Consider the following 12906-nt stretch of genomic DNA (forward strand, 5'->3'; position numbering starts at 1 on the left):
TATTCACCCTTCCCGTCTAGTTGAGCAGAAATGGAATGGACTGCTGAGACAAAAAGCAGGGTCCAAATGTCAGCAAAGTTATGTTATACATTAGGCAGGAATGTCTCACTATAAGAGAAAAACATAATAACAGAGAGGGAGCGCTCATCCTAAACTGGTGCCTAGAGGCTGTGGAGGGCTGGATGTGGGCTAACAAACTGAAACTTAATCCAGATAAGACGGAAGTGTTGCTGGACAAGGGGAAAACTGCGCCAGGGATAGGGCTGCAGCCTGTTCTGGATGGGGTCGCACTCTCCTTGAAGGAGCAGGTCCGCAGTTTGGGAGTCCCCCTGGATCCTGCCCTGTTGCTTGAATATCAGGTGACTGCGGTAGCCAGGATTGCTTTTGGCCAACTCAAACTGGTCTACCAGCTGTGTCCATTCCTGGAGGCAGTTGACTTGGCCACAGTGACACATGCATTGGTGACATCGAGGCTTGATTACTGTAACTCACTCTATGTGGGGCTGCCTTTGAAAACAGTTCGGAAATTGCCGTTGGTCCAAAATGCAGCAGCCAGAATGTTAACTGGAGCACGGCGCAGGGAACATATCACCCCTGTGCTTTATCGACTCCACTGGCTCCCAATTTGCTTCTGGGCCCAATTCAAAGTGCTGGCTTTGACCTTTAAAGCCCTAAATGGCCTTGGACCAATGTACCTGAGGGACCGCTTACGCCCATATGTACCTGCCTGTGATTTAAGATCATTGCCTCTGGTCTCCTCTGTGTGCCTGGAGTGAAAGATGTTAGATTGACAGGCATGCAGGAGAGAGCTTTTTCAGCTGTGGCCCCCAAGCTTTGGAATACCCTACCCCAAGAAGTTTGCTCTGCTCCCTCCCTGTTGGTTTTCTGGAGACTTCTGAAAACAATCTTGTTCTGGAGAGCCTTTGGGAGGGACTGAAGGTAGAGCCTGACACTGATTTTATGCCTTCTACGTTAAATTTTACCTTTGTAGTCCCTTTAGTACCACTCCCTATATATGTGCATGTGTGTGTATAATTTTTAAATTGTATTTTATTTTTATATTTTTGTGATTTTACTGTTTAGAATTTTATTATGTACTTGTTTGACTTTTATTTTTATAAGCCGCCCTGAGTGCCCTATTATAAGGCAGAAGGGCGGGACAGAAATCTTTTAAAAAATAATGTGCACTTCCTAAACCTGAGCAGAGAAGCAACACAGAGATGTACTGCAACAAGGAGGGCCGACGCAGGCTGGAATCCTCAGCAGGGAGTAGGAACATGATGAGGCTGACTTCTGAGTGTAAGCTTGATCAGGGTAAAGAGAAGTACTAGATGGAGGGCGTGAAGGCACATAGTGTTCTCTAGCTGCACATCTCACCAAGGAAACTGCCAGAACAGGAACCCAGTTTGCTTTATCTTAGGGCATGCTGATACTGGTGCAGATAAGGTGTATGTAATGATGTGCCCAGGCTTAAAACAGGTGGCTACGCAAGTGTGGTGAGAACTGAAGATTTATGTAACTTTGAAGCTGACAATGAGGTCATTGAACTTGTCAAGGATGATCAATACCTCAGCTCAGTCCTTAACCAAAATGGAGATGTCAAGAAATCAGAAGAAGGCTAGGACGGGGGAGGGCAGCTATGAGAGAACTAGAGAAGGTCCTCAAATGCAAAGATATATCACTGAACACCAAAGTCAGGATCATTCAGACCATGGTATTCCCAATCTCTATGTATGGATGTGAAAGTTGGACAGTGAAAAAAGCGGATAAGAGAAAAATAAACTCATTTGAAATGTGGTGTTGGAGGAGAGCTTTGTGGATACCATGGACTGCGAACAAGACAAATAATTGGATGTTAGAACAAATTAAACCAGAACTGTCACTAGAAGCTAAAATGATGAAACTGAGGTTATCATACTTTGGACACATCATGAGAAGACCTGATTCACTAGAAAAGACAAGAATGCTAGGAAAAACAGAAGGGAGTAGAAAAAGAGGAAGGCCAAACAAGAGATGGATTGATTCCATAAAGGAAGCCACAGACCTGAACTTACAAGATCTGAGCAGGGTGGTTCATGACAGATGCTCTTGGAGGTCGCTGATTCATAGGGTCGCCATAAGTCATAGTCAACTTGAAGGCACATAACAGCAACAACGCAAATGTGGGGGCTTTTTCCAGACATCCTGATTGGTTTTTAAAATGTGCTCTGGTGCCCTGGGAGAGAAAGTTGCAAGGAAGAAAGAGAAAAGGAAAGCCGGCAGCTGCCTTAAGAAACACCAGCCAGCCTCTGGCAACGCTTGGTTCTCCTAGCTAGTACAGAGCCATTCCCTGCAGCTGCCTAGAACGGCCTCTCTCAGCCAAAGGGGTTGCAAGCCTGTTGCCACGACGCGGACATTTCCGCTTCCCTGTTGAACTTGCGGGGCAGCCAATAAAATGAGGTCAGGAGGACGTCATATAGAATGGGTTGAGAAGCAGCTCGACGCTTTCCTGTTCTGTATCACGTTCTTGCCTCCCATATGACAGCTTCAAATCGGGGGTCATGCAGTTCTTGAGTTTTTTCTGCCTCTATGGTCCCCAACCCAAGGGAACAATAGTCCTTAGAACACTTCCGGTACTCAACTCTTTGCCCCTCTAATTGGCAATGCAAACCATAGAGGGCTTCCACCGCACATAGGTAAAGGGCAGAGCGTCCCCACTCTATGCCCATAAGGACTCATGGCCAGTGGTCAACTTTCACTCAACAACCGGAAGTTTGGGCCTTTGGTGTGAACAGCGGAGCCCTTTAGTGGAAATGCCTTCACGGCTCCATCAGCAAAGTCAACTGAGAGGCGCCGACTAGAAGGGCAGCACAAATCCTAACGAAGCCATGGGCACCACTTAAGAGGACGCTCGTTGCCCTGTTTTTTTAACCGGAAGTGTAAGCTGCGACTGAGAATAGGACTTTGTTCTATCTCTAAGGGGCTCCGCCTTTCCGCTTCCTCCCGGCCACTTCCGCTTCCTCCCGGCCACTTCCGCTTCCGCTGCGGCCGCAGTGGCTCTGAGCGGGATCCCTGGCAGGGCCCATCTGCGTAGGTGTCGGGGAGAGAAGAGCGGCCCAGCAGCGCCCTCTGGCGGCTGAAGCGCGAAAGAGCAACGTGAGTCGCGGGGCGGGGAGAGAGTGAGCTAGTGAGAGAGGGGTGGAAGGTTGCCATGACAACGGAGGGGCGCCTGGACCACTCGCCATGGCGATGCTGCCCAAAGTTAGGACTGGCTGGCTGGCTGGCTGGCTCCGTGGCCGGCTACCCTTAGCTGATCCCTCCCATCCATCCGGGGAGCCTGCCTGCCCGGGGATGAGCCTCGGTCGCTCCTGCTTCGCAAGGGCGCTCCTCCCTGTTTCGGCAGAGGCTCAGTGCAGGGCCTGTGTATCTCTCCACAGAAGCAGGCGCGCCCCCTTGAGGGTTAGGCTGCATCAGAGGGCCAGAGCTCAGTGGTAGTGCGCGCATGTTTGGCAGGCAGGAGGCCTCGTTGTCAACTTTACAGTTACATAAACTTTCTGTTGTCATTACTTTAGTATATAACTTTTATTAAATAAATAAATCTGCTGTACAAATAAGTACTTCCCTTTGTATGTCCTGAATCTTCCAACATTCAACTTCCTTTGATGTCCCCAAGTTCTAGTGTTATGAGTGAGGGAGAAAACCTCTCTGTCCACTTTCTCCACACCCTGCATAACTTTATATACAGTACCTCTATCACATAACATTAAAGATTTGTTACTTTTCTTTAACTACTGGCAACATAAGAACCATCAGGTCTTTGATGTCCTTCATGTTTACAGACCACAGTAATATAAAATGCTTCCAATACCGCATTGTGTAATTTTAAACCTGAAGAGTGTTTTTTAAAAAAGGATTCAAATGCAGTATTGAGCCAATATTCATTGGTTTGATTTTAAAGGGTATGAAATTAGTTACTTCAGAAGAAGTAAAACAGCAATAAGGTTAAAAATCATCCTTTGTGACATTTTCCCTCTTCCTACTTTTTACAGGACATCTACCAATGACTGGAGAGTGGGGGTATAGGGAGTGTTGCTTCTACATTCATTCAAAAAGAGAAGATACCAGAGGAGACCTTCAGGGTATTCTGAAATATTTATATAAATTTGCCACAACTTTATTACATTTCAGTATGTTTTCTTAACTACTTGAGGGCCACTGGCCAAAGGCAGGATGCAAGTATTTTGTAAGTAAAAACAATCAAATTTCAAATCCCACTTTTCTCCAACCAGGAGGATTGTGTTCTGTGAACTCGTGTCATGGCACCCACAGTCTCCCTTACTCTTCTTTCTGGAATGGTAGGATTACCTGGTCGCCATCAGGAGAATCCTTTTGTCTCTCTAATGGCCCCACAGTTGCAAAAGATGACATTGGACAGAGAAAGCTAAATCATTGCCCCTCCACTTTTGATACTCATGTATAACATATCTACCCTTTGAAGTCATCCCACAACTATCAATGGGCAAGCCCACTTTTTCCCAGGTCCTAGCCTGCCTGCACTTCTCCCAAATGCACACAAGAGTACAAATCCTTCCTTCCTCAGTCTGTTGTAATGTGCCTGTCTTTACCTGTGCTCCCTGCAGGTTGCTGGCCAGTTGCTGAAAGATGATCTCCAAGTATGCTCTGCTTGGGATATTGTACTTTGTCCAAGGCATACCCTATGGGCTCCAGTCTGGACTGCTGCCTATCTACTTCCGAACACTGGGCCTCTCCTTTACCAAGATCAGCCTGTCTAAGGTGCTTTATGTGCCCTGGATTCTCAAGATGTTATGGGCACTCCTGGTGGACCAATATTTCACCAAGAAGACCTGGCTGCTGCTCACCATGTGGGGCTTTGTGCTGGTCTGCCTGGCTTGCTCTCTCATGGCCCCAGAGGCAGACTTCCTCCCGGTGGCCATTGGCCTCCTGCTCATGAACTTCTTTGCCTCCATCCAGGACGTTGCAGTAGATGGGGTGGCTGTCCAGCTGCTGGGGCAGGATGAGGTGGGGTACGGTAACACCATCCAGGTAGTGGCCTACAAACTGGGCTCTGTTGTAGCAGGAGGCGGCCTGATCACTTTCCTCCATCACGTGGGCTGGGGAACCCTCTTTGTGTTCCTGGCCATCATTTACACCGTAGCCATTGGGTTCATCTGGAATGCTGAACTGAGACAGAGACTGAAGCCTTCTCAACAGGGTCGTGTCAGGTACAGGACCTTAAACCCCTGGCACATCCTCCAAGAGCTTCTTCAGGTGCCAGACACTCTTTGGACGGCTGGTTTTGTTCTCCTCTATAAGTTGGGTGAGTCCTTCTCAAGGCTAGCAGCTGTAGAATCTGCTGGGGAGCTGAATTATTGATGTGTTGGGACATGCATGGAATGCAATAACAGAATCTGATCTTGGGAAAGGTCAGCATGTGGGGAAAAGGTCCCCCAAATGTAACCAAGTACAGGGCTAAATGTGTGTGGTTCAGCCAAGTCACATGATGCTGTCCTTCTGGGATGATGCCGTTTCAGACTTCAGGGGTGTAGGGGTAAGGATGTCACAGTTTTGAATGCACCCCTCCATGAAACGCTTTTTGCATCCCTTTGATACGTGCTTGTAGGGGGTGACATAAGAACCTTGCTATGGGTGGACTTCCGGGAAGGGTGACTTCGCTTGTGCCTGCTTTTGAGACGGGCTCCCGCCTCAGAAGAAGCTTATTCAGATATAAATCAGTCAGAACATTTTTTTTTTTGACTGATGAAATTTCTTCCGGGCAGGGAGAAATGTAGAGATCAACCTCAAAAGCCTGTTTTTGTTGGGAGGACTGGATTTCATTAATTTATGAGAAAAGGTCCAGCCAGCAATGCTGGACGGACTTCCGAACAAGCTCTATCTGATTAATGCGACACGTTTACCTTTTCTTCAAAGAGAAAACGGACTAACAGGCAAGCACCCTTCTTTCTATTCTTTTTTTTACTTGGTTTAAATTGTTACAGCAAAAAGAGATTTGTCAAATGAATCAGCTTTAAAGAACTTCTGGGTGAGCTATAACTCTTCTCTGTTATTCACGAAATTAACAGCTTATCTCTGCTTCTATTGCAAAAAGCTGTCCTGAAAGTGCATTCTAAAGATATAAACAGAAGAGGGATTTCTATTCCGAGGAGAAAAAAATAAAAAATATGAACTTTGGAACATTATATTGTCTGGGACTATTCTCTTTTTGGTCTATTTTATTTTGACGCATCTGCTTCTTCACGATGCCACTAACTGTTTTGACGCTGGGAACTAAATTTGTTTTGTATTCTTGAACACAGAGAGATAAGGCAGGCTGCTCTTATACTGTGATGTCATCAAGCCTGGAATATTAACCCAATTGTTGCTGAAATAAGAAGTGGTTCTTCTTTATTTTTGTTTTGTTTTGTTTTCGTGGTTTTAAAAATGGCAATCAAGAAAGTGGCTGAGAATCTGGAAGTAATTATGTTTCAGAAAATAATGGATGAGATTGAGATAACGAAACAAACCCTGCGACAGGGCAGTAAGGAGCTGAAAATTGAACTGAGCAAAATGACGCAGGAGCTTAAAGAAATAGGGGATCCTGTGAGAGAGGAGAATGAGATCAGAGATGAGAAAAGAAAAAATAAAGGGAAGATACAAGCCCTGGAGATTGGAACAAATGTGGAATTGGAAAAAGATCTGGAGTTTATGGATATTAGAAATAAAATCTACTGTTTGGAATTTAACGTTATCTCTGAAGAAATTAATGAAGATATTAGAGATAAAGTTATCAATGGCTTGGATAATTTTCTGGACTGGAATGACGTGATGGAGCTTGATATAGAGAAAATCTATGGAATTAACTGCAGCCATGTGACAATGGAAAAACTCTCAAGAGATGAGCCAGTGCATTTTGTAAAAAGGAAGAACAGAGATATGACTTTACAACAATATTTCAGCAACTTATTCAGAATCGATGGCAAGAAAATATTTGGGATAGAGGAAATTCCCATCAGACTCTTATTATATGACTATGGCTATGACAGCAAGATTATTATGGAATACTGATAATGGAAGATTGGACACTGAAATTACTGGACTTAACAGGACTATTGAAGATGGAAGATGGAATTAATATGGATAATGGAATAATGGCTATTGAAATTATTGGACCTAACAGATTTTGATGAGATGGATTAATCGATATGTTTATTTGGACTATGGTTATGACAATAAGATTATTATTATTATTAACGAGATGGATTAATCAACATGTTTATTTGGAGAAAAATTGATAGATATACTTCTTAAAGAATTGAAACCTCTCTTTGACTTTTTGTGGAAAGAATAAAGTAATGTTTATGAGATTTGATGATTAATTAAGATAACTACTGGAGGAAAGTGATTTTATAATATAATTTAAGAGACAGGATTGTTATATATTGTACACCTATAACTGATCTGCGACAAATGGGAAGTCAACATTTTATTTTTTTGTTTAATCATTTTTGTTTTGTTTTTTGTCTTTGAGTGTTTTATGATTTTGTTTTGTTTGTTTTATGAAAATTTGAATAAAAATTATTGTAAAAAAAATAATAAAAAAAGAACCTTGCTATGCAGGGATTTATTTATTTATTATGTATTATTTAATTTGTATCCTGCCCTTCCTCCTAGCAGGAGCCCAGGGCAGCAAATGAAGCGCTAAAAACACTTTAAAACATCATAAAAACAGATCTTAAAATACATTAAAACAAAACAGCGTTAAACACTATTTATGAATAGTGGAGATTTCTAACTATTGGGCCAGCCTGCAATTCTTCAATTCCATCTCCCCAAAGCATTATGTTACAACTAAGACTAATGGGGAATTAAGTGCCATGGCAAGTTTTCTTTAATTTCTGCTAGAAAAACTTGGATATTTAAACAGAGCTAGAGTCTAGAGGGAGACAATTGTTTTTATGAAAATAGCTTTTGTTCCATTGTTGGCACTGGTTAAACAGGGTTTTTAAAACCATGCAAAAGCTGCTCATCAGAAGGAAAAAGCAGATGAGGGCATAAACAGCAACCAGCAGTGCTACTTCTTAGCCACCTTCAACATTCTGAACAAAGAATATTTTCTCTGTCTCCTTAGCTCAGCCTTCCCCAACCTGGGGAATTCTCAGATCTTTTGGACTACAACTCCCCTTAGCCATAGCGAAGGCTACTTTTGGCCATCTGCTTTCTAAATAACTAAGTTAGGGAACGTCTTGTGACTCACACCTAGAGTTACAGCCAACCACGGTGGTTCCCTTGGTAGTAGCAAGGACTGTGCAGCTGCTGAAGTTCCCCAGCCAAGTGCAGACTTTGTCAGGAATGATACTTCTCTTCTCCTTGCAGGTGAGCAAGGGGCCATCTCCATGTTCCCCCTCTTCCTATTGGACCATAACTTCTTTCCCCTGGATCTTGGCTTCTGGAATGGGATTGTGGCCATGACCTTCTCCATTACAGGCTCCTCGCTGGGGGGCTATCTGATGTCACAACAGAGGTAAGTGATCACTGAAAGCATCTTGTGGTGGCAGGAGTAGCCTATCACCTGTTAAATGGGATCTCACTCTCTAGCTTGTCCATGTGATTTACCTATCTTAACTTAGTCACTCTTTCCACTTCCATGAAGGTGTTTTTTCCTGCCATGCTGTGCCCCATTTAGTTAGAATTAGGAGATTCTGGGTGGTGCATGGTAGAGAGAATCAGGAGCTCCTGATTTGCCTTCTAGAATCCTCATATTCACTGCATCAAGAACTGGAAGAATTTTATAAAAACAAAACTAATTATGGACCCTCAGAGGGTTTAAGGAGCATTTGCAACTACCCTTTTTTAACATGTCCACCTACTGCCCTCTGACTTCCCTTGCACTAGATCAGAAGAGGCTAACCTGTGGCCCTCCAGATGTTACTGAGCAACAGCTGCCATCATTGGCCATGATGGATGTAGTTCAGCAGCATCTGGAGGGCCACAGATTAGCCACCCTTGCCTTAGATCAGCCTTTCCCATAACTGGATTACAGTTCCCATAATTCCTGACCTCTGGCCATACAGGCTGGGGCTGATGGGAGTTGCAGTCCAGCAACATCTGGGGACCCAAAGGTTGGGAAAGGCTGCCTTAGATGATTTTATGCCTCCCTCTGATTCTAAGGGCAAGCCCAGGTACAGGTGCACATATTTTAAGCAGTCTGCTGTGGATTTACACAAGTTCCTTTTCAGGCAGTGTTACAATCTAGAACCAAGTTCAGGAGCAACCAGATTTTCCTGTTTCCAGCATTGCAGAGTGCTGATTGGCTAGCTCTTGTGACAATCATGAAGCCCCTCCTCCACCAGAGAATTTTTAAATTATTTTTTAAAAGGTTGGCTTTGAAAAAGATACTGAGTAGACATTTATATGGTAAAAACATTCTGCGCATCTGGAAAAAAAAAGTTTAGAGCCTGCCTAAAGCATTGGGGTGAAGAGACAGGCCAAATGTTGCACACAAATTGGAGCCCAGTACTTGTGTTTGTGGGGAGCAAAACCAGAGAGGCAGAGCTTGTCCTAGGGCCAAAAGCCCTGCATCTGGAGGGAGGTGTAGAGGTCAGTTTTGGGGAAGGGGGTGCCATTCAGCACTTCCTCCACATCTGGATTTCCCAGGAGTTTCAGCCGATCCCATTCCCTGCAGGTTCACACCTGAGCTTCAGGAAAGGTCCATAGCCCAGTGGCAGAGCATCTGCCTTGCATTGCATGCAGAAGGTCTCAGGTTCAGTCTCTGGTGTTTCCAGGTAGGGCTGGATACAGCTGCTGCCTAAAACCCTGTAGAGCCACTGCCAGTCAGACCGTGAGCTAGATGGACCAATGGTCAGATAAGGCCTTCTGTCCTTATGTGATGGATCGGCCTGGTCTGAGAAGGGCTCCATCTTCCTTCCCCTGGAGAGTGCAAGAGTATCCCGTGCAACGGAGCTCCAAGGAGCTACACTGGAGATACAGTCTATTCGTCCGACAGCATAGTAGAAGTCCCCAGGTGTCTGCATGTTTGCACAGCCTTTCTTCAGGGGGATATCTACGACTGAATGTTGCTACGTGAAGCAGAGATTGAAAGAGGCAGTGCTGCTTTAGATCACTGCACCTGCCCAAGTCCACCGCTGTGCACCAGACTTTCAACAGGATATCTTCTGCCCCACATGCAACATCTTCCCTGGAACGTCGGAGGCTGGATTTCCCCCCCCGCAAAGCAATCCTGACTTGTGCATTTGACTCTTTAACCTCCTCAACCCAAATCCTTGCTTGCCCACCCTAGAATGCTCCTCCACTTGTGCTGCTCCCTGGCTTGCCTGCCGTCCATGCTAACTTTGTGATTTGTTCCTCCCAGAAATGCCTTCTCTCTGCTGAAGGCCTTGCTGATGTTCCGCTTCTTCAGCCTGGTCTTCCAGACACTCCTGATAGTTGCCTATCAAGACAAAGCTCCTGGCTTTGAAGGTAACTGAGAGCAGCCCTAGATAGCAGCCATTTCCCCTGCTTCAGCCTTAGTTCAGGTCAGATCCAGGGGACCCAAAGTTGCAAACAGGATTGCTGTGGTTTATTTCGTGCCTCAATCTGAACGGTTGCAGAATTTGAGGGACTTGAGCTAGAACGACCTTTTATCGTTAAAGGGCAGCAGGAACGCTATTAAAAGCAGGTTTTCTCACTGCCATTCCACACAAATGTTCATGGTACAGACACCCCATCCTTTTTTAAATGATGGTGGGTGAGGACAAGTAGTGGGACTGTGAGTGGAAGCCACACAAGTGGGGGCAAGAGCCAGTCCAAGCCCTGCAACAGGAGTCTTTTGCAGGTCCTGCTTGCAAATTTGCACACGTGCACTCACAACCAGGAAGGCCAGAATCCTGCCTTTTGTTGGACTCCTCAAGAGTTCAGGCCCACCACCAGATTTCTCATCAGTCTTGCAGAGAAGGGGCTGTAGCTCTTGAATCCTTCACCCACAGCTCTTTCTGGCTTCTGCAAGCCACCAGGCACTTTCCCCTCTTTGCTGATTCTAGGCTAGCAGCTTTCTCTCACTCTCTCTTCAGGGGCGGCTGTGCTGAGTATCTGCATCCAGCACTTCATCGCGGGCCTGATAACCACCATGACATTCAGCATGATGATGCACTGCACGCAAAAGGCAAAGGAAAGCATACAGGTACAGCTCCTGCCTCTAGATTCTGCCTGCCCCACCCCAAAACCTCTCCTGTGTTTTTTATTATTACTTTTTAAAAAGTCAATATGATCTGGTTAATATACTGACACGAGAAGAAGTTTTGGGGTGTCAAGCCATGGAGTATTCCTCAAGTCAATATGGACTAGTAACATCTTTAATAATGGTCTAATTCAGGGGTGGCGAACCTTTGGCACTCCAGATGTTACTGAACCACAGCTCCCATCATCCCTGCCCATGGGCCATGTTTGCTGGGGATTATGGGAATTGTAGTTCAGCAACATCTGGAGTGCCAAAGGTTCACCACCCCTGGTCTAGTTCAAGGGTGTAGACCCTCTGGCCTGAGAGCCAAATTGGGCCAGAGACAGGCCCCTGAGAGCATTTGCTTTGCATGCCAAAGGAGCAGTCAAACATTCCTCAAAAAGTCTCTGGAAAAGGGTCCCTTGGCCAAACACACAAAGGCTAGCAGACAAGGAGCCAGGCGAGCTTTCTTGGGGAGGGAGTAGCACAACTTCAGTGCCGCTACAGAGAAAGCCCTGTAGAAAAGGACCTCCAGCCTCTCTCTCCTCCCTCCTTTTACTTCTCCCTTCTTCAAGGAGGGCAGAATTAACCTTCCACCTGTCCCCCCGAGTCTTACGGGGGGGGCAGGTCTGGAGGAGGAAAGCAATATATCCTTTGCCTTCTCCTTCCTTCAAGCCCAAGTAGGACTCAAATTGGCAACCCCCATGGGGGATATTGGCAATTAACTCATCCCAAAAAGGAGACGCCGAACATTTGCTCATCCCTCACAGTGCCTTCAAGAACGGGGTGCAGAAATTAATCTTTAGCCCCCCTCCCCCCATCTGTGGGGAAGAGTGCAATTTGCGGTGCAGCCTCTAGACTGACTGTCTCCTCTCTGCTGACGCTGCCTCTCTTCCCCTGCAGGCCACTCACTACAGCCTGCTGGCCACCCTGGAGATCTTGGGCAAGCTGGTGTTGAGCAGCCTGGCGGGCAGCATCGTGGACTGGCTGGGCTTCACTTGGGCCTTTGGCATCTTCCTTGCCCTCTCCTGCACCTCCGTGGTCTACATACTGCCAGTCTGAAGATGACAGCTGCCGCTGGGGGGGAAGAGGGAGGAGGAGGACAACATGATGGGCAGCAAGGGCAGCAGCATCAGGAGAGGGGCTCCCGTGGGGCCTTTCCAGCTGTGCAGCCCTGGAACCCAAGCACTCGGGTTATGAGGGGGATGGTGTCAACTCGGGCAAGGGCCTCCCTCAAAGCGCCTGCCTCACGAACTCTCCTCCTTGGCTGTGGTCCTTGCCGGGAGAACTCCAGGCTAAACACGCTAACTGGACCCTCACAAGAAGTGTGGTTAGGTTGAACTGCAAGGGCCCTTAGGGCCCCCATGTGCGCGTTCGCTCATTCTCTGCTACTGTACGACAGAGTGGTTGCACCACATCGCGTTACCTGCCCTGACAACCTGGGGGAGAGCAAATAAATCAAAGTTTTTCAAAAAGGGCAGTTGGACTTCCTTCTGAGGAAACAGAGTTGTGCCGCAAGGCGGCTGCTTCTCTGGAATCCAGGAGCGGTGCAGGCCGTGTGCCATGGACTGCGGGCCTGAACACATTTCAGAGCCCCCTGGGGTCCCAGAGAAGGCAGAAGACCATCAGATGAGCCTTGCAGCAGCTGGGTTGAGCCAAAGGGGGCCCATCTAGTCGAGCAGCCTGTTCTCAGAGTG

General features: G+C 46.4%; 1 protein-coding gene across 1 annotated transcript; it reads left to right on the top strand.

Annotated features, from left to right (window-relative positions):
- The first annotated feature begins 4032 nt into the window (after positions 1 to 4032).
- Positions 4033 to 12704, top strand: MFSD3 (major facilitator superfamily domain containing 3). Its single transcript, XM_061608237.1, has 6 exons — positions 4033 to 4118; positions 4620 to 5317; positions 8371 to 8518; positions 10367 to 10473; positions 11064 to 11173; positions 12113 to 12704. Exons 2-6 carry the CDS (start codon positions 4642 to 4644, stop codon positions 12269 to 12271), a joined length of 1200 nt encoding a protein of 399 aa, XP_061464221.1. The 5' UTR covers positions 4033 to 4118; positions 4620 to 4641; the 3' UTR covers positions 12272 to 12704.
- The last annotated feature ends 202 nt before the right edge of the window (positions 12705 to 12906 follow it).

The sequence above is a fragment of the Rhineura floridana genome, chromosome 1, assembly GCF_030035675.1.
Source record: "Rhineura floridana isolate rRhiFlo1 chromosome 1, rRhiFlo1.hap2, whole genome shotgun sequence".
Taxonomy (NCBI): Eukaryota; Metazoa; Chordata; class Lepidosauria; order Squamata; family Rhineuridae; genus Rhineura; species Rhineura floridana.

Excerpts from the sequence above, each read along its gene's own strand:
- MFSD3 (XM_061608237.1), top strand. The coding sequence starts at position 4,642 with ATGATCTCCAAGTATGCTCTGCTTGGGATATTGTACTTTGTCCAAGGC. Across the intron at positions 5,318-8,370 it reads TGTTCTCCTCTATAAGTTGG|GTGAGCAAGGGGCCATCTCC; the intron begins GTGAGTCCTTCT and ends TTCTCCTTGCAG. Across the intron at positions 11,174-12,112 it reads AGGCAAAGGAAAGCATACAG|GCCACTCACTACAGCCTGCT; the intron begins GTACAGCTCCTG and ends CTTCCCCTGCAG.